This window comes from Trachurus trachurus (genome assembly GCF_905171665.1).
Source record: "Trachurus trachurus genome assembly, chromosome: 11".
Lineage (NCBI taxonomy): Eukaryota > Metazoa > Chordata > Actinopteri > Carangiformes > Carangidae > Trachurus > Trachurus trachurus.
This window is the reverse complement of record NC_139904.1, coordinates 29,407,059-29,428,726: the sequence shown is the minus strand read 5'-3', so window position 1 is coordinate 29,428,726 and position 21,668 is coordinate 29,407,059. Positions and strand designations below refer to the sequence as shown.

Sequence of the window (21,668 nt, the reverse complement as noted above, 5' to 3'; positions counted from 1 at the left end):
TATAGAAATGTTGGCCTTCCGAAAACTATGTCTATCTATATGCACTCAATACTTGGTTGGGGTTGAACTACTGGAAATTGCCTTTCCATGATATTGTGTACTATTTGTTAATGGTGAGCACCCCCCCCCCCCTGGGAAATTCCTCTCTTTTTTGGTCCTGACCCGTTTGCATCCCTGTTAAAAGCAGAGTCGCTAGATTTGCAAACAGAACACTGAAATTGGGCACCACCTCTCAGGCTCAACTGGGCACTCTGCAGACACAGTCCCCACCACACATGAGTAGAAGCCAATAGGTGATTATGGAGCAGGATTTCTTTTGTATAAGTCTATATTTTGTAGTGTTGTCATACTTTACAAGTCCACATTTTCATGGTCTTGGTCTTGTTGCGGTCTCAGCCGAGCTGGACTTGGGATTTTCCTCAGGCCCAGTCAAGACGACAGCTGCAGTGACATCTTTTTTTTTTAACTGCAAAACTCCCCTCTATCACTTGCTCAATTTGGTTTATCTACTAATTTAATAACTTTAACATAATTGAAATTGTTCTACAAAAGTATGCGCTTGTGTGTAAAACCATCTAAAACAGTTGGTTGCACCAATGTCAAAAGTGGAGGATAGATTTTATACCAAATTATCTTTTCTTTTTGGCTGAGGAATGATGTAAATATCAAGCCACATGATTATTATGAGTAGTGAATACTGTACAGTGATGGTCTTGAAAATGGTTTGGTCTTGACCCCCTCAAAATCTTGGTATGCTCTAGTCTTGGTCTTGACTTAGTCTGGTGGTCTCGACTACAACAACACTAATATATATATATAATATATATATATATATACATACATACAGCTCTGGAAAAAAATAAGAGAGCACTTTCACAAATGTTTCTTCAAAGCATCTCTACATGTACGACAGTCATTCTTTTATTTTCTTTTTTAAACACAAACACAACTCATTCTACTGAATGAGACACTGATGAGGTCATCACCTGAACCACATCTGGTTTTATAGGAAGATTATAAAAACCACTGCTGGGATTAAACATTGACATTTCCCACAAAAACTGGTTTATAAACTCTTCCCGAGTTAAAATGTTCTTGCTGTGTTCTTTAGGAATAAATATGAACATGTTTTCTTTGCATTATTATTATTATTATTATTCAAGGTCTGAAAAGACTTGATATTTTTGTTATTTAGACTAGTTTAGTCATTAGCCAATAAAAGCTCTAAATGACAATATTTTTATTTCAATTTTGGGAGAGATGTTGTCGGTAGTTGATAGAATGAAACAAAAAACAATTAATTTAATTTTACTCAAACACATACCTATAAATAGTTAAACCAGAGAAACTGATCATTTTGGGAGTGGTCTCTTAATTTTTTCCAGAGCTGTATATATATATATATTTTTTAGGAAAATCCTACAGACTCTACCTTTTAAATTGGAAAACATTTGTGAGGAACAACATGAATAGATACTAAGCTTTGTACGGTGTGGAGGGGTGGAAGATGGACATGCAGGCCTGGTGAACTCAGAGCCACTGGGATGAAGGAGGGTCATTACAGACTTGCCCTCGGCCATCGCCCCGCATCTTCCCTCCCACCTCAATAGATTATGCCGTGGGTGGGAGAGCGGTCTCATCAGTTTTATCCCTGCCCCACATATCCAACGCTGCCACGGGGCTACCCCGACTGATGTGCTGTCTCCGTACTCGAACGCTACATTTGCTATTAACTGCTGCCTCCATAGACGTTCTATCATCCGGGCCTGACATAATCAATGATGATTGCCTTACTGAATGAGACGTCTTCTTAAAAAAAAAAGGAGAAAAAAAAAACAGCAGCTTTCTTCATCAGCTGCCCCACCGTCTTGAAATAGGTTTTTTTTTTGCCAGACCTTGTGGAACATTATTTGATTTGACCGTGTAAAGAGACGGCAGAAGCTTCCGGTCCACATACCCGCTAAGAGCAATCTAATTTAATGCAATGTAAAGTCGTGTCAGAGATAAGATGAATCCACATGGAGATAAAGTGAGCTCAAATTGAATCTGCCATCAGTCTGGGGAGACGCCCTGATACATCTACATTCGGCTGCCAGGGCCACGGTCCCCACCCCCCTCCACCCCCCTGTGGCGAATTTGTGTCAGAATGAAGGAGATATTAATTGATTCATGCGGCGCCCACTGCAGGGCTGAGCCGTCACACAGAAACCAGCAGCGGGAAGGAGGACGCGTCTTTGTGTTTGGACAGCTTTTCTTCCCTCAATCCCATCAACCCAGAGAAAAGCTGGTTACTGATTGATTAGAGGGGTTAAAGGGGTATTTCAACATGTTGGGAAATTTGCATATTGCCACAATCGCTATAGTTTTAGGAGTATAGGTTCATTACCTTTAATTGTCGGTGCAAGCTGTTTTGAGATCGCCGGAGCAGAGACGCGAGCTGCTCAGTTAAGGAGGTGCACGGTATTTCCACGCTTCCCTCATCAAACTAAATACACAATCCAACAACTCTAAAACGCTCGTTATGTGTTACAAGACAAGTTGTGATTCACCACTAAACAGTAGCTAATTGTATGTATATACAGACTGTTCACGGCTGTTGTACTGTAACCTACCCGTTGCATTTGCACTTTAGGCCCCATGCTGTTTATTATGAATTTTTTTTGTACATTATTGGCACTTTTTAATCATATTTTATCTTGCAGCAGGTCCTTTTAATCTGCCCATGATATGTTACATGTTATCTGGTGTTGTCTATTTGTGTATGTGTTTGAATGTGTGGATCTTCCTGGCTGCAAATCAATTTTCCCTGTTTGGGACAAATAAAGACACTTTGACTTTGACCACGCTATGAAATAATAACGTATTATGTAACATTGCAACGCATGAAGCCTCGAAAACAACTCTGTCGTGTAACATTCCATTATTATCTCATAGTGTGGTGAATGTGCAGGCCACAACTTGTAACACATACAGTAGTGAGCGTTTTGGAGTTGTTGGACTGTGTATTTGATGAGTTTGATGAGGGAAAGGCGGAAATACCACTCACGTCTCTGCCCCGCTGATCTCAAAACAGCTTGCACTGACAATTAAGCGTAATGAACCTAATAAGAGTATATGGCAATAGGCAAATTTCCCAAAATATTGAACTATCCCTTTAAAAAGCTGCATACTTCACACAACAGGCTTCGAGGCTCCTGCAGAGCCCGCTGGACGCATCGGAGGACAGACTCTGCGACCCGCCGCCGGCAGATCAGCGGTGGAAACCAGCCCGGCGCTGTTTACCAGTGGCCTGTTCAAACAGCACAGCGTGTCTGTTCTTTTGTGTGGATATTAATAACTTATCAGCCAGAATTCGAACAATCAAGAGGCAAGCGTAAGTCTGCTGTGATTGCTCTGTTAGTAGCATGGTGTGACGATTGAAAATGAAACAAAAGAGCAAATCACTGAAGTATTCATGTGTGGAGCTGCAGGTAGTCGGAGACTAAAACAAAGCCAGACGCTTTTAAGATTACACAGTGTTACTGCCACCTTTATGCAGTGATTAGATAAAGTGTATGTTTCTGTCGATCGCCTGGAATGAGGATAATTTCTCTGAGTGTGTGTGTTTTTGTGCAGAAAATGTCCTGTGATTAATGAAATCATCAAGATAAGCATCCCCAGATACACACAGACACACACACACACACACACACACTGTTTATGTTTTTCATTGCTTTCAGTCATCTAGAAAAGTCTCAGTTCCAGCGCGTGAATGCGGTCTTTCAGACTGAAACAATGGCTCCTACAGTAATTACACACACTGCTGCTGTGACAATGAGACTCACGCTGTTCTCTAAAGCTTTCAGATCAACCTCAAAAAGAAAAGGAGGCAGCAGCGACAGAGGCATATCTGAAGACCTGTGCTTTCCTTCCAGCAACACACTGAGAAAAAAAATAAAAAAAAACCCACACATTTCCAGGTTTGTGTTTGTGTAATCTGCTTTGAGGAGAGCACCATCGCTGTCCTTTTGTGCGCTGCACACAATGGCGATTGTGTTTTCTCATCTGACGTGCATTATGCAGCTTTTCTTCATCTTTTAAATGCAGCAAAGGGAGATCAATTGCCTCGGAGATCCAAACAGAGTGTAATTGAACCTGGGAGACGACGGTGACAGCTCAGCAATACAGCCCAGCGTGCCCTTTGACCTTTATCACATTGTTTGACTATTTTGTATAGTCTTTACACTGGCTCCCAGTCAGCTACAGAATAGATTTTAAAGTTCTGCTACTGGTTTACAAATCACTGAATGGTTTAGGTCCAGAATACATGAATGACATGTTAGTAGATAGGGGATAAACCCAGCAGAGCTCTGAGATCTGCTGATAGTGGAGAACAGAGTTCAAACTGTGAAGCAGCTTTTAGCTGTTCTGCTGCACACAACTGGAACAAACTAGCAGCAGAACTGAGATCAGCCCCAACTGTGAGCACTTTTAAATCCAGGTTAAAAACATTTCTCTTTTCATGTGCTTATGGCTGAACTCTTTTAAAGGGATAGTTCAACATTTTGGAAAATTAGCCCATTGCCATAATCCCTAGCAGTAGGTTAGTTACTTTTAATTGTCGGTGCAAGCTATTTTTAGAACGGTGGAGCAGAGCCACAAGCTGCTCAGAGCTACGCTACGGAGGCTAATGGGATTTCTTGGTTTCCCTCATCAAACTCATCAAATACACAATCCAACAACTCCAAAACGCTCTAGTGGACAAGTTGTGACCTTCACAATCGCCACGCTATGAGATAATAACAGAACGTTATGAGATGGAGTTGTTTTAGAGGTGAATTCAAAACTACTGAAGAAAGAACTACTCAGAAAACAACTCCATCTCGTGGCGTGGTGAATGTGCAGGTCACAACTTGTCCACCGGAGCGTTTTGGAGTCGTTGGATTGTGTATTTGATGAGTTTGATGAGGGAGACCAAGAAATCCCATTAGCCTCCTTAGCGTAGCTCTGAGCAGCTCACGGCTCTGCTCCACTGTTCTAAAAATAGCTTGCACCGACAAATAAAGCTTACTGCTATGACTTTAGGGATTATGACAATGGGCCAATTTGCCAAAATGTTGAACTATCCCTTTAAAGAACTTTAAATTGTAATCTTGGATTTGTAGGTCCTCTTAATTACAAATCGATATTTATGCTGCAAACTCATTTTTCATTTCTTTATTTAGTCTAGTTTTTATTATATTACTTTTTTTGTTGTAGGCCTACCTTCTTTATTATTTTCTCTTGCTTTTAATTGAATGTTTAATGTTTACGACTTTTACTATTCTGGGTTTTCTTTTAATTTTTTTAAATTGTATGTTTTTATGCATTTTTTCCCCCTGTTTCCAGCTCTTACTTTAAAGGTTTTATCTTTATGTAAACCACATTGAGTTGCCCCCTGGTAAGAAATGCAGTATATAAATAAAGATGCCTTGCCTTGCCTATTTCTAGGGGGTTCATTCGTCCTGCTCTCTTAACTCTCTTCTTTCCGCACGCTGGAAAATCATCTGTCCGTGTCCCGTCTCTCTCATTTAAAAAGTGCACAGGCAGCAAATGGAGTACACTATATTGATAAGAAGGAGAATAAGAAGAGTGCAGGGCAGATGGGGGTCAAACAGTGAATCAGTGGAGCTTATCAGCCACTCATAAAACACAGCAGCTAGACGGGACGTCGCTTGTAACGCGCCACATGCAGATTAAGTGCGCCAAGCCCTCAATCAATGGATCATCAAGACTCTCCAATTAAAGAGGTGGCTTAATACCAGAGGCTGTGTTTGGTGGTAACGATGATAAAAAAAAAAGAAAGTCCATTAAAGTTGCTAATTAAATGATAAGCGCAAATTAAAACACAGGTCAAAAGAATGAACTGTGGGCTTTCTAAGCAGCGATATCTGCTGGTTGGACGAGGCGGGGGCAAGGACAGGGGCAGCGGTGGCGATGGCGGAGTTGTTATGGAGCCATCGACAACTCCTCCATCGCAAACTCATGAATGCTTCAAAATAGCCGTGCAGAGTGCAGCATGGGCCAAGTAGTATCCAGCTGGAGCTCAGCGAGGAGGTTATGCAACCTCAGATTGGGGTACAGATTTAAAGGGATATTCCGGCATTAGTTTAACCCATGGTCCAACGCACCGTAACACCGAGTTAGACCCCCCCTCAAGAGATGAAGTCTGCTAACCGCTAGCTTCTCTAGTTGTAACAACTTTAGCAATGACTGCACCATAACAAACAGCGCAGTATACGGATCCACTAGCAACCGATCAAAAACCAACTTATAGCCACAAATAATGCTCAGAACAGCACCAAACGTCGTCAGGGTTCAGGGTTTCATTTCGATGGGCGCCACTATCAGTTTGAGACCGAGTTTACTGAAGACAAGCTGAAGGAAATGGAGGAGAAAAGTGAAAGGGAGCGCTGCGGTGGAGTCTACGTCCTGGAAATGGAGGCTAAAAGTGACAGAGGGAGAGAGCTGGTGGAGTCTATGTGCTGGACCTGGGGGAATCAAGTGGTCAGTCTGGTGGTCACTGCCTGTCGGTGGCCACTGAAACCAGATGTTTGTGCTGCCAGTCGGTTACCGACGTGTGTTGTCAGTGCCTGGACGCAATGCTGGACACGGAAAGTTGCTGCGTAGCGTATAACTGGAGCAGAGTGGGTGAGTTGTTTTCGTCTCTTTTCAATAGAAACCAGGCTAAGCTAACAGATGTTTGATGCCTCCTATAATAGGAGGCATCATGTGCTGGGACCCTGTTTGTACTGTTGATGATGTTTGGTGGTGTTCTGAGCAGTATTTGTGGCTATGAGTGGCTTTTTGATCAGTTGCTAGTGGATCCGTATACTGCGCTGTTTGTTATGGTGCAGTCATTGCTAAAGTTGCTACAGCTAGAGAAGCTAGCGGTTAGCAGACTTCATCTCTCGAGGGGGGGGTCTAACTCGGTGTAACGGTGCGTTAGACCATGGGTTAAACTTACGCTGGAATATCCCTTTAATGAAGGAGAAGTGAAAGCAGTTCAATATTAATATTATTATATTAATATTAATTATTATAAACAACTTTGAATATTCTCAAGTGACAGCGTATCCCTCGTCCCCGTCTGTAACAAGAGGGGGAAAAAAAACTCACCAAAAAGTGTAGTTGTTAAGCAACAACATATTTTATTTCTCTTCCTTTTTTATACACTATTTAGAAAATAAAACACATTGAATAAATACAAATTTAGAAAGCGACAGATTTTTCTCTGTATTCTCACAGCAACACGTGGTTATTCTTACCGAGCTCTCTGGGGACTAGCGGAAGGATTCACATGTCGCAGAATCCACCCTAAAGCAGACTTGGGCCACACACTGCAATGAAACACTTAAGACTGGGCATGCAAATGTGGTCCCCATTTACAGACACAGAGAGAATGGATTGGCACATTGATAAGACGTTGAGAACATCTAGAAACATCCGGAGAGGGAGGGAGGAGGAGGAGAAAAAAAAAGGAAAGAAAAGAAACATCTATATACACGAAGAATAAATAAAGAGAAAATAGGTCCAAGACAACTCTACTGTACAAATATGTCCATCGCATGTGACGACTCGTTTTCCTTTCCTCCGTCAGTCGACCTTCCATCACCGCCAGTCTCGCCCCACGATTAAGTTCAAATATAGTACAGTACGACATGGGATGTTCACCGACAGCAGATTGCACCATTTTACAGTGTTACAAACAAACACAAAATATCACCCAGTGGTTGGCATCAACTGTAGTTCCCTTTCAGTGTTTGTTCACAGTAAGGCAGGATACAGCGGAGATCTTCAAATCCCGTCACGGAGGTTGTACAACAGGTAGTCTTGGCTGCCTCTGACAGTGGTCATATAGAAAATGAACTCCGCTGCGGGTTAGTGTCCTCTGGTTTTGGCAGATGTGAAGTGGCACGAGAGAGGGTTACACGTCGGATCAGAGCGCCGAGGAAAAAAGCAAAAAAGGGTGTCGGTGGTATTTTTTTTTTTACAACTTGTCCCAGTGAGTGTCCTCAGTAGGTTGAGTTTATGGCAAACAACGTTTCAATCCAGGCATGGCGAAGAAGACGACCAGAGCTGTATACATGGACAGGGAGCCAGGAGCAGAAATCCAGGAACGCGTGATCCAGGTTCAAGACCTTCTCCTTGAGAAGGAAAACCAGAGGGGAGGGATAGGTGCTATCTCACTTCCAAGCAGTCCAGGTACTCCTGGGCTAGGTCGTAGCAGAACCGATACTGTTCCTAGAAAGAGAACAAAGGGTTAGTCTTCAGAGACACACATTCCATTAATGCTCCAACATTTTACACTCTTCTTGTGTTTTATTTGAATTGCAGATGAGAGGAGAGCATTGATTTTGTGAAATTCTGAGTAAAAGGCTTGGGGCACGCCTGAGAGTGGTAAGTGCTTAGTTATGACATCACAAAATAACACAATTACAGACGGCTGGTTTTAAAGGGATAGTTCACCCAAAATTGAAATTTCCGTAGCAGTGCATGTCCATATAACGGTTCCAAATGGATACCAACTGTCTTCGTAACAAAAAGACACACCAAGAAACATCCAAATACCTCCATGCTGCTCGTATGTAATGTCCGTCTTGTATTGAAGCCCCGAAATGCGAAACTGTCCCGAAAAAAAATGAAATAAGTCTAAATTTCAATCTTGTCTGTAGCGGAAGCTCCTCTTCCCGGTTCGTCAAATTTGGACGAACCAGGGTCTGTCCTCTTCCCAGTTCATCCAAATTTGACAAACAGGGAAGAGGAGCTTCGAGAAGCTTCCGCTACAAAACAAGCTTGAAATTTAGACTTATTTCATTTTTTTTCGGGACAGTTTTGCATTTCCGGGCTTCAATACAAGACAGACATTACATACGAGCAGCATGGAGGTATTTGGATGTTTTTTGATGTGTCTTTTTGTTATGAAGACAGTTGGTATCCATTTGCAACCGTTATATGGACATGCACTGCTACGCCGAGACCCCCTGTAACTCAGAGAAGCCACGGAGGACTCTGAAACTTCTCCCAGCCCTTAGTCGACATGAGGGTGAGTAGATGATGAGTGAAATTTCAATTTTGGGTGAACTATCCCTTTAAGGCTCAGTTTCTGAATACAGGCTGTGTGCATTTCTCTGTGGACTGAGGCTTTGATACTTTCACAGTGTTAATATAGAACCTAGAGCTGATTCATGATCAGACCAGACATGGACATCCAGATGTGTACGTGTACGTATGGGTCCTTTAATGAATTCCAGGTGTTACTCTCTAAGACAACTGTAAATATACAGCAAACAGCTGGTTAGCCTAGTTCAGGAGATGTTTCTTTCCAACTCAGTCCAAAGGTAAAAAAGTCTGGTAATTAAAATGAATAATTATTATATTATTCTAATATATAATAAGAACAAGAGTGTAAAATGTAATTTTGTAATTTCATGGCAGGTTATGGAGCCCATGGATGAGAAGTGATGTGAAGTTTCTGCTGGTTGCCTAGCAACCTCACACTAATTACAGAACTCCAAGGTGCTGTTGCACCTGGCCAGAAAACACTCAACCACACGAACCCTCATAAAATCACAATGTGCAATTTTTTACACCTTGTATGTGTTAATTAATGAACTTTAAAGGTTCCTTTGGAACAACCCGGCTCTAGTTGTTCTCCTTTATGCACAACTCATCTAACCATATTGTATCCAATAAGTGCATTTCCCAAAATGTCTTAACTCCCACTTTAAAAATTCACATTTCCAGTAAGAGCTTCAGGCTGAGTGCCACAGGCAGGGTAGGAAAGACTAAACTTTGAGAATGAGGTTTTGGTTTTATCATGGGATTTTTCTTTTTTTTTCTTCTTTTTTTGGCAACAAAAACAGAGAGTTTTGCAAGCCTTGTCCTTTAACTCAAGCCTTAGATGTACTTTTAACCATGCATCCAAATGCTCATGATGAATACCAACCAGCTGGTACTTTGATGTGCTGGTCATATGCATTCTCAAAAAGTAACACTACATGTCTGCAAGAGGAAATGAAGCCCATGAACAGTGGGGACACATGGCTGTGATGAGTCATCTGCTGTGTGAGCTCCTCACTCAAAAACCACCGCGTGTCTTCTTAAGCTGCACTGGATCCAGGTCTGTTCAGGTGACTGTGGGTGGAGGGATTGGTGATGCTGTCTGCTCTACAACGGATGTTTTCCCTGTTTGACTGCTGAATGTCAGCGGTAAATAATGGATGTAGGCAGAAGGTCTCTCTGACCCCAGGAACTGACACAAAAATCTGAGGTTTCCTGTTAAACTTTGCTTCAAGTAAAAACTATTCTGTGTTTGAGACAATCCGAGCACGCAAACATCATCTTAAAAGGGATATTTCTACATTTTGGCAAATTCGCCTATTGCCATAATCCCTATAGTCTTTTAGCAGTAGGTTCATTACCTTTAATTGTCGGTGCAAGCTGTTTTTAGATCGGCGGGGCAGAGATGTGAGCTCTGCATGGCGCGTGGTAGGCTATCTTCGCCTTTCAAACTCATTTAATACACAATCCAATAACTTCAAAATGCTCTCGTGGACAAGTTGTGACCTGCACATTCACCACGCTATCAAATAATAATTGAACGTTACAAAACAAGAGTTGTTTTCGAGGCAAATGCAGCCAGAACCACATTCCAGACACGGCTGCTTGGCAGAGTCACAGTGAAAAGCACAAATAGTTCTATTAGTATTTGCTTCATGTGTCATAATGTTACATAATTAGGCCTATATGTTGAGCTAACTCACTCACTGCTCTCAAAACGGATCTTCCTGCAATTTAGCTTTAGTCTTTCTCTGTATGTTCATTAATAGAACATACAGTGCTGGAGTAAATGCAAATGTTTCTTTCAGGTTGCAATATCCACTGGTGTGGACACAGCATTGTCTCAGTTTCTCACATTTGTATTGACTCTCACCCGCTCTGTTTTTTCTTGGACTTTGAATGCAACACACTTCGTCTAAAATGTAATTTCCTGTCGATTTTTACCGTGTAATTTCCTTTTTATGCTCTTTTTCTAAATGGATGTAAAACAAGCGAGGCTATAGCAGTAAAAAAAAACATTTATGTGTTTAATGAGAGTGGATGATGTAAATTCCCAGAGTTCCCACAGAGAAGCTTTTATACTTCCTCGGTGCTCCATGTCTGAAGCAGTAGTAATATGATTCAGTAAAGAGACTTAAAGACCCCCCCCCCTCCTCCTCCTCCTTCTTGCTCACCATTGTCTCCACCATGTTTGGCTTAGAGTTGCGCAGTGTTTTGGCAGCGAAGAACACGTCCGCCACGCTGTGGTGACGAATCATTTCCAGGATCATGGTGCAGGCACAGAAAGTACCGCTCCGACCACCACCGTTCCTGCTCCAGACGACAAAAAAAAAAAAAAAAATACAATAAACACAAATGCACGAGCATGAAGACACGGGTGATCTAATAAAGATGTGGCGCAGCAGCTCTCGCGGCCTCTCGGAGAGGGGGAGCTACAGAGTGAAATGTCACAGTTGGACTGAGCACAGATCAAGCATGCTGTCAGAAAAAGGCCAACTGGCAGACTTTCAAGATGAATATCCGAGTTAAAGTTCTCATTAAAATACAGGAGCGGAGGGGTTCTTAATCAGATACGAGATGTCTAACGCACAGTCTGACCTCCAGAGATCAAAGGGCCCCCCGGCATGGAGATGGGGGGGGGGGACCAATCTAGAGGCAGCCAGGCCCCCCGTAAATCAAGCAGGTGATGCAAAGACTTAATGCTTAATTTTTCCTCCGTAATGCAGAGTTAATGAGGTTTAATAACTCTGAAAAGTACAAGAACTTTCCCCACAAAGTGTGACCATGGGAAGTTTTCAATTACGAGCACCAAGGTGACTAAGTTTGAATGCAGTTACTGGAAACACAGTCTTACTTCAGGCCTGATCATTTAAGCTTTTACGAGAGGAAAATTCATCACAGTTTAAAGGACAATTCCGGGCAAATTCAACTTGGGGGTGTATTTTCCTAACATTTTAGGTCTAAAAGAAGGAATCTGAAGATTTTCAGTTTAATTGCTCCTGTTTTGCGGTGGTTGTGTCAGCAATGAATGGGAGCGGATGTAAGTTCCGCTGCTTAGGCTGTTTACATCCCTCAAAGCCGTAATTTTTTTCCACAGACAGCGTCAGATGGCGACTCAAACATGCACAGAGAAGTTTATTTACTTCAAGCAAGCCGACATGTTTGTAAAACTAGATCTAAGTCAAAGTCTCCCAGAGTCTCGCGCGAGACCCAAGTCGACGCTCGGTGTGTTCAGGTGCAGTGGGAAAGCTCCCGTTTGTGTCATAAACACAGGAATATCAACTCTTGACTTGCTTCAAGTAAAAAAACTTCTCGGCGCATGTTTGAGTAGCCACCTGACGCTGTCTGTGGAAAAAAATGTACACTTCAAGCAAGTCAAGAGTTGATATTCCTGTGTTTATGACACAAACGGTAGCTCCGACTGCACCTGAACACACCGCGCACGGCAACTTGGGTCTTGCTCAAGACTCTGGGAGACTTTGAATTAGATCTAGTTTTACAAACATGTCGGCTTGCTTGAAGTAAATAAACTTCTGGGTGCATGTTTGAGTCGCCATCTGACGCTGTCTGCGCAAAAAATGCGGCTTTGAGGGATGTAAACAGCCTAAGCAGCAGAACTTGCATCCGCTCCCATTCATCGCTGCCGTGGCGATGCGGGGACAGACACAACTACCGCAAAACAGGAGCAATTAAACTGAACATCTTCAGATTCCTTCTTTTAGACCTAAAATGATAGGAACATACACCCCCGAGTTGAATTTGCCCGGAATTGTCCTTTAACGCTTAATTTTTCCTCCATAATGCAGAGTTAATGAGGTTTAATAACTCTGAAAAGTACAAGAAAGTGTGACCATGGGAAGTTTTCAATTACAAGCACCAAGGTGACTAAGTTTGAATGCAGTTACTGGAAACACAGTCTTACTTCAGGCCTGATCGTTTAAAGCTTTTACGAGAGGTATATTCATCACAGTTGAAGTCTAAAGAGGCTCATTATTGGTGTAGGTGCGTGTGGAGTGGACTCACAGACAGTGGACGATGGTACGTCCCTCTCCACACTCCATCTGCCAGTTGTGGACCTGAGCCAAAAGGCTGAGGAAGGCTTTCTTGGAGTCGGGCACGTCGCGGTAGGGGGACCAGCGCAGGAACTGGAAGTGACGCACCACCAGCTGGCCTTCCTGAAGCTGCAGAGGAGACCAGAGGAGAGTTATTCCATTTGTATATGCATTACAGTACTGTACACCCATCACATATGCTTCACAGTCTACAAACTCATTAAAATATCTATCAGGTTATTAGCCAGAGGGGGTTTCTGTCAACACTTCAAACCCCGCTCCAGTTCAATGGCAGAGATTCTGCTCTTAACTTATAATGGACTATTAAAGCCGCCCCGTGTAGCTGTGTACTGTCACTTGCCACATTAAAATGAGATGTTATCAAAATGAATGTAAACATAAACCGGCATGCCATTAAAACTGATGGCTTCTGCACTGCATTATAATACAGCAGAGACAGACACAGGAAGCTGGTGCAGACATGACTAAATACAAATCTTCCATCATCTTTTGAAGCACAAAGTGCATTTTAAAAATGAAGGATTTTGTGCTTTATTCTTTGTTTTGTTTGTATATATGTATTTGTTTTAAATGTTTTCATCATTGAGATTTCCAGAACCATTTTCCATGTTGTCAAAGAAAAATAGATCTCTTTGCTTTAATCACATCTCTGAGCAACTTCTATAACAGTTTCCTATTTATATATTATATTCAGCCAATATGAAGTATTCATGGCCACCTGATTAAATGAAACAGTTTTTGTTCACAGTTGTGTCCCCACTCATTCTTCTTCCTCTGTTAAAGGGATAGTTCACCCAAAATTGAAATTTCTCATTATCTACTCGCCCTCATGTGGACTAAGGGCTGGGAGAGGTTTCAGAGTCCTCCGTGGCTTCTCTGAGTTACAGGGGGTCTCGGCGTAGCAGTGCATGTCCATATAACGGTTGCAAATGGATACCAACTGTCTTTGTAACAAAAAGACACACCAAAAAACATCCAAATACCTCCATGCTGCTCGTATGTAATGTCTGTCTTGTATTGGAGCCCCGAAATGCAAAATTGTCCCAAAAAAAAATTCAAGTAGCGGAAGCTCCTCTTCCTGGTTCGTCAAATTTGGACGAACTGGGAAGAGGACAGACCCTGGTTCGTCCAAATTTGACGAACCGGGAAGAGGAGCTTCGAGAAGCTTCCGCTACAAACAAGCTTGAAAAATAGACTTATTTAATTTTTTTGGGGACAATTTCGCATTTCGGGGCTTCAATACAAGACGGACATTACATACGAGCAGCATGGAGGTATTTGGATGTTTTTTGGTGTGTCTTTTTGTTACGAAGACAGTTGGTATCCATTTGCAACCGTTATATGGCCATGCACTGCTACGCCGAGACCCCATGTAACTCAGAGAAGCCACGGAGGACTCTGAAACTTCTCCCAGCCCTTAGTCCACATGAGGGTGAGTAGATAATGAATGAAATTTAAATTTTGGGTGAACTATCCCTTTAAATTCTTCATTGTGTTCATCAACTAGTTGCTATTGCTGTCTGAGCTTTTTCACTTTTTTGAGGATGTTGTTCACATTACACATCCACGCATTGCCTGATCAATTGTTAATATAAGAAAATATATATTTTAAGACATTTAAAAACATGGGTCACCAAATCCATACTCCTAAATGTCACTGAAAACGATTGGTGCTATCAGAGAACAACTTGTTTACACATTTCAACAAGGCCGACGAAGCTGAGGCTGCTGGGTGGATTATGCGGAATGTCACCTTAATGTTACCCTCTGGATTTATTCATCTTTAATAATTACAAGACATTGAGGTTCTGAGTGCATTTCCTTCTCCATAACAAAATGTGAAGGTTAAGGGTGCAGCGAGGGTGAGGTGAGTGGGTGGAAGGAGGTTTGTCAGGCTTAATGACAAGGACACATCTGTTCAGCTCGAGCTGCGGGAAACATCCACAAGAGACTGCTGAGAATCTATTGAGGTCAAAGGACGGGAAGTGGAAGCATCTTGACAGTTTAAAGTGGGAGAAGGAGCTTGATTAAAAAATATTTCAGAGCGCTGAGACATCGGAGTACACACAAACACACGCAACCCATACACACACACACCGGCAACGCAGAAGTCACACTGAAGTATCGGAAAAAGTCAAAACCAAGAAACTTCTTTCAAGTCATTATAAAACATGGAATTTAAAGGGATAGTAGCATTTTTTTTTAAAGTGGGGTTGTATGATCTACAAATAGCCCCTAAGTACTTTAATTGCAGTAGAAGTCTCTCTGCACTCCTCCCGTTAGCAACGCCAGCCCATAGCCCTGCCCAGAGATTTAATACAACATAGTGTTGTGAGCAGACCCAAAGAAACGGCCTATTTTCACGGCCTAAAAGAGTCTAAAAATACACAGTTCCATTGTTCGCTATAATATAATTTTTTCCAGCCCCTCAAAGTGCAGGAAAAACGCAATTTTTATTTGGACCTAACCAACTGCTGATCGGCGGGCGCTAACCCTGGGCGGAGGGATACATGAGTTGGTTAGGTCCAAATAAAAACTGCGTTTTTCCTGCACTTTGAGGGGCTGGAAAAAATGATATTATAGCGAACAATGGAACTGTGTATTTTTTTTCAGGTAAAACCTCTTTTAGGCCGTGAAAATAGGCCGTTTCTTTGGGTCTGTTCACAACACTGTATGTTGTAAATCTCTGGGCAGGGCTATGGGCTGGCGTTGCTAACGGGAGGAGTGCAGAGAGTCTTCTACTGCAATTAAAGTACTTAGGGGCTATTTGTAGATCATACAACCCCACTTTAAAAAAAAAATGCTACTATCCCTTTAAGAACAGACTTGCAGTTTGTACAGTAACTGCTCTCACTGTGTATAAAACAGGCCTAGGCATGATATTATCATGCTGTTGACACAGTTGCTTTGTGGAAAGTAGGATTATTATGCTGCAAATCATTCTGACCGCTGGGAACAGCACATTCCAGCTGGGACCTGGGTCACCATTCAGAATCATTAACACTGGTATCAGGCTTCATTACCCCTCTTAAAAATAAATTAATTGATTCAGTGCCAGGAAATGCCTCCCACAGCAATACGGAGCGGGAATAGTCTTTAGCTGAGGCGAGACTTGAGCGATTGTTTTTGTCCACGTCCTATATCAAAGTAGAAAACATGTCACTGGATGAGAAAATTATACATTTAAACAGCAATTATACCATTAAGGCATGTCAGACCAGAAGCTGGTGAGACAGAGTGAGTAAGAGCTCAACATACTGGCCCTTATTTCTGTCCAAACTACATGGAGGGGACAGTTACGCATCTGAAATGTGTTTCCTCGCATCACACCAACATCCTGTACTCAATCACCGTCAGAGCCAGAGCTTAATCATTCATATTTAAACAGTGGGGTCCATGGTGTGAAGATGGAAGTACACCAGTGAGTCTGGCCTTGGATGGAACAGTGAATACAGCCCCCCCCCCCTCCATCCTGTCAACAAAGCATCTATTGTCATGTTTATTCTCATTACAGACAAAACAAGAACCCAAACACTAGAGATTCCACATCCTCAGCAAATGAGGATGATCAGAAATGACTGAGATTATCCATCGTGTCAGGCGCTGATGAGTTTTCCTGCATATCCTCCACACTCTTGGTGTGATTGACACTGAGGAATAAGATGGAGAGGCATGATAACAATGTATGAATGTGTATTTCTGCTTCCTCCATGTTGGGACAGTGTTGGAGACAGTGAGTAACCCTGAGTAACTGAGGATCAGAGCTACCTCAATGTAATGGATGAATACCCTCTGATATTTGTATCCTGCACCATATCTATCCACCTTTTTCCGAACGTCAAAAAGGTAAGCCGGTTTTGCTCTTCCGGTGGAATTGTATGTTTGTTTATACGTTTCCATGGTTTCGGTAGTCGCGGTAAATGCATGGATTTTTCTTTTTTCAATGAAAATCTGTTAAACGCATGGATCATCACACCAGCTTTTAACAATGGATATCACACAAATTGACATCCGTGTTAAAAGCCAGCGTTAATAGATCCATGCGTTTACCACAACTATGACAACGACTGAAAACCATGGAAACGTAAACGTACAATTCCACCGGAAATGCAAAACCGGCTTCCGGTTTTGAACCATACATGACATTCGGAATCTCGTGGATAGATACGGTGAACTGAGCGCACCAGGACGTTGTGAACAGGCATCTAGTGTTGCTTTCGTCAACAAAACTTATGACAAAATATCGTCGTCAACGAACCTTTATCACATGACGAAAACGAGAAATATATTTCAATATATATATATTGCAATATTGTTGACGATTTTAAAAACGAGACTAAATGTGGTTTACAAAATAAAAACTCTAAAATGTCTCTTCATTTTTGTTGACCAAAACGAGACGAGATGAAATAACACTATAATGTTTACTTGCGTTATCATCATCATTATTTTGCAGTATTTCTGTTTCCTAGGCAGCGACGTAATTTCCTCAATCCTAACTCGCGGCATTATTTTTAGAAGATGCAGCTGCGGTGGGTTAATATTAAATTATAATCAAATCGTCATGGATTATTCAGCCCTAACCCTAAAATAAGACTTAAATGCTCAGACTTTTAGTCGACTGAAACTTGAGTAGACTAAAACTAAAACTAAGAAAAACTAAAATGACAGCCTGACACAAAGACTGGACTAAAATTGAAATTACAACAGGCCGCCTGACACAACACAACACTACGAGCATCCAGAATTTAGATTTTCAGATGTCGGAGTTGAAGAAGTCTAACAGGATGCGGTACCCACAAGGAGTAGAGGAGCAGATCCATTTCTTCCTCTGGCTCTACTGGCCCTTGGCTTAAGAGAAAAGACATTTCACTCTGTAAAGCCCCAGTGGCTTACCCTGCAGCCTCTGTAAACACCACGCCATTGAAACTCTTTGGTTTCACCGCAACCTGAAGCTGTAACCCTTGGCAGCGGCTGTCAAGGGGGCAAATTGCACAAACACACACACACACACCACCCTTTGCCAAGAGACCTGGGGGGCTTCAAGCTCAGAACTGGAACAGCCTCGCCTTCTAGTGGCAACACTTTGCTGTGCACTTTTTCTTCCGATTTACACAGTTCTTCTGGGAAGCAACGAGAGCCGCCCATCTTTCCCAGAGAGGCTGAGCTCAGAGCAGGGATATGTTTCTGTACCGACTGCCAAATCTATGTTGCCACTAACCACGGCTCCTAAGTGGCTCTTCATCCCATCCAGGGGATCGGAGGAGTGAATCGATGTTGCCGTGGGTTTTGTGGGGTGGCATCCTCGGCGGTCAAAGAATGTTTTGCTCCAGTGCTTGTGGCCCTGGGAGCCCTGTTGATCGGTGGCTGAGCAGAGACATGAAACCCATGCAGGGCCTTGAAGGCTCCTGCTGTGGACCTCTGCACCGCCACAGCTGCAGCCAGCAGATGACAATGACTCACTGCCTTTTTCTCAAGTCACTAAACTAACTGCTTAGAGATACAGCCTCATCAAACAGCTCTTCACTAAATCAGTGGTTCTCACATGGGGTCCGGGGACAGAGGGTTCAAGGGGTCCCCCTTTGTTCTAGAATTATTTTTGTAACTTTTCTCTAGAATTTTTTTTTCCAAAAATATGAAAAACAGAATTTTTTACAGTATAAAATCTTTCCAAAAACTCACACCATTGGCCCTAATTTAAATTACATTGACTAAGAAAGTAATGTTATTCAGTCTCATAACAAATATTAGTGTATTTCTGGTGTTTGTTTAAACATTTTGACAAATGAGGGTCTGTGGTAGCATGGGTGTACCCATGCTGCCTAAATTTATTTGCTCTGCAAGTCAGCCTGGAAACCATGGACCAATTTTTCCCTGAACGAGGGAGCCTATCACAGAACGGGGGAGGGGGCAGCAAGACGATGATGACACACCGAAGTGACTTTGTTGATAGTTTGTTGATGCAACATGGCGGCAGACGCTTTACCTTTTGATGCAGCATTAGAAAGTGTTTTAGTAGTTTAGACCTCAAGTTTATTTTGAAAAAAATAGGAACGTTTATTTCTGTCTCTCTATCATCGGGTATGATTGATATGATTGGCTATAAGCGACGTACAAACACATTTGATAGACATTTGTAGCGCCCAATAAACAGCTCTGGGCTTTCATAAACCACACCTCCGTATGAAAAAATGAACGGATGGTTCCCAGACCGAATCTCAATCTACATTGAGATGAGGTCTGGATGTTAGCCCAGGCTAGGTCCATGGTCCAATTTGTATCAGTTTAGGGGTCCTTGATGTAAAAAAGTTTGAGAACCGAAGGGTCGAACTGGGGATGCTCCTCTAACTTGGCTAAATCCATATTGTGGCCACAGCCTGAGGTTTATTTTAGGGGGTGGAGGGTGAGGTCCAAGACCAAGACATAATATAGGCTATTAAATAATAATCTATTGGTATAATAACCAGGTTCCTGATGAACTGCACTGTTGATGATTTGATACAGGAAGAGACTGATGCACTCCATCTCACCTGAACACAGCTCCCACTGAGGTAAGGCTGGATTAGTGCTTTAACTATTTCTACAAAACGGAGGTCAACAAGCTTCACTGCCTTAATGTAACTGGTTGTAATTCTTGATGGGATTCTTTTGTGTGAAAGGTTTGTCTCACTCTCAATAATCTCACCTCACCCTCCCAGGACAGTGAACATGAGATGTTTAGCAGGCTGAACAACCTTCCCCAAAGCCTCTTATCATCCCATCAAATTAAAAGCCCTCTGAGTTGTGTTGTTGCAACTGCATGATATTTTGTCATGGATGTATATGGTGGAATTAGTCATTTAATGGCTGTTTGCCAAACTTCAAGTGAGATGGCATTGGGCTTTTACTAAAAGTGGCACCCACTGAGCAACTCTTTCATTTGGTCCTGATTGGTTCTGCATCTTAGCAGAGGGACTGTCGGGTTCTTGGTTCTGCTTGCCCTGCAACTCAGACCAACTGGTTGTACAAAGCTGCTTCCTTTTCACATTTGTAAATGCTTCTTGTAACACTCAGAGCTTTAGAAATGGTTTGTCCCTTTGCCCTCATCCCTGGCTGCCTCGCTACAATTTTTATCAAAGTTTAAAGATTTTCTTGGATTTCATGGTTCGGTTTTTATCCTGACATGCAGTGCGAGGAAAAGGGACTGAATACTTTTATAAATGAGAGGTCTCTGTGTTTGATTTTCAATAAACTTTCAAAAGTGTCATAAAAAAAAACATGTTTTTACAAATGGATGGGTTTCTTTTCTGTAAGATAAATATGCAACACAATGTAGTGAGATTCAGTTCAATAAATAAAAAGAAAATTTGTTTTCTTGCACGCTGTTCCACCTCAGGTTTTTCTCTCCCTGGGCAAACTTTATGTTTTGTTAGTTCCCTTTATCCCCTGGTTCCTCCTCTGGGAACATAATAAATTGGGGGCTTGTCCTGGATGTTTGAAAGAAAGAATCAGGAAGCAGATTCATTGTGTGAATACACTTGTTCTGTGTTCAGACTGTCTCTGGTGGCTACTGCTGCCTGAATTAATCAGAGTCTAGCCTAGTCAAGTGTGCATACAGCCTCCCTGGTTAAGGTAAGTGAGTGTCCAGCTGGGTTGTATACTGCCTTTCCATCTGGCACTTAGAATTATTTTTCCTTTCTTGTTTTCAGAGTAATCCTGAGGGGACGTAGCGCATTCATATATATTCAAATATCACTGTTTGAGTCGATACAAGATCTTAAAGAATAGGACCACAATGGGTTCACCTACCCGGGTGATGTTCTGAACCCGGAAGAGACGGATGATGACGTCATCATCAGCTGTCCTCGTCAGAAGCTCCACTGTCATGGGCCCAAACTGCTGCAGCCCCGGCTCCGGCCAATACTGCAAACATGGCTGAGAGGAGAGGAGAGGAGAGGAGAGGAGGAGAAGAGAGGAGAAGAGGAGATAAAAGGAGAGGAGGAGGTGGAGGAAGAGGAGAGGAGAGGAGAGAAGAGGGGAGGAGAAAAGAGGAGAGGAGGAGAGGAGAGAAGGGAAGAAGAGGAGGTGGAGGAAGAGGAGAGAAGAGAAGAGGAGAGGAGGAGGTGGAGGAAGAGGAGAAGAGAATAGAGGAGGAGAAGAGGAAGATGAGGAGGTGGAGGAAGAGGAGAGAAGGAGATAAGAGGAGAGGAGGTGGAGGAAGAGGAGAGGAGAGAAGAGGGGAGGAGAGGAGAAAGGGAAGAGGAGGAGGTGGAGGAAGAGGAGAGAAGAGAGGAGAAGAGGAGATAAGAGGAGAGGAGGAGGTGGAGGAAGAGGAGAGGAGAGAGGAGAGGAGGAGGTGGAGGAAGAGGAGAGGAGAGAAGAGGGGAGGGGAGGAGAGGAGAGGAGAGGAGAGGAAGAGGGGAGGAGAGGAGAGGAGGAGGTGGAGGAAGAGGAGAGGAGAGGAAGAGGAGGAGGTGGAGGAAGAGGAGAGAAGAGAAGAGGAGATAAGAGGAGAGGAGGAGGTGGAGGAAGAGG

At 42.6% G+C, this 21,668-nt stretch overlaps 1 protein-coding gene across 1 annotated transcript in view; it reads right to left on the bottom strand.

Annotated features, from left to right (window-relative positions):
* Positions 1-8,199: 8,199 nt before the first annotated feature.
* Positions 8,200-21,668, bottom strand: part of ptprua (protein tyrosine phosphatase receptor type Ua) — a gene marked incomplete at both ends in the record, with an annotated part of 281,098 nt that continues 267,629 nt past the window's right edge. Inside the window, 4 exons of the mRNA XM_083981670.1 lie at positions 8,200-8,262; positions 11,256-11,391; positions 13,105-13,256; positions 20,943-21,068. Coding sequence (XP_083837796.1) covers positions 8,200-8,262; positions 11,256-11,391; positions 13,105-13,256; positions 20,943-21,068 — 477 coding nt within the window. The remainder of the gene's footprint in view (positions 8,263-11,255; positions 11,392-13,104; positions 13,257-20,942; positions 21,069-21,668) is intronic.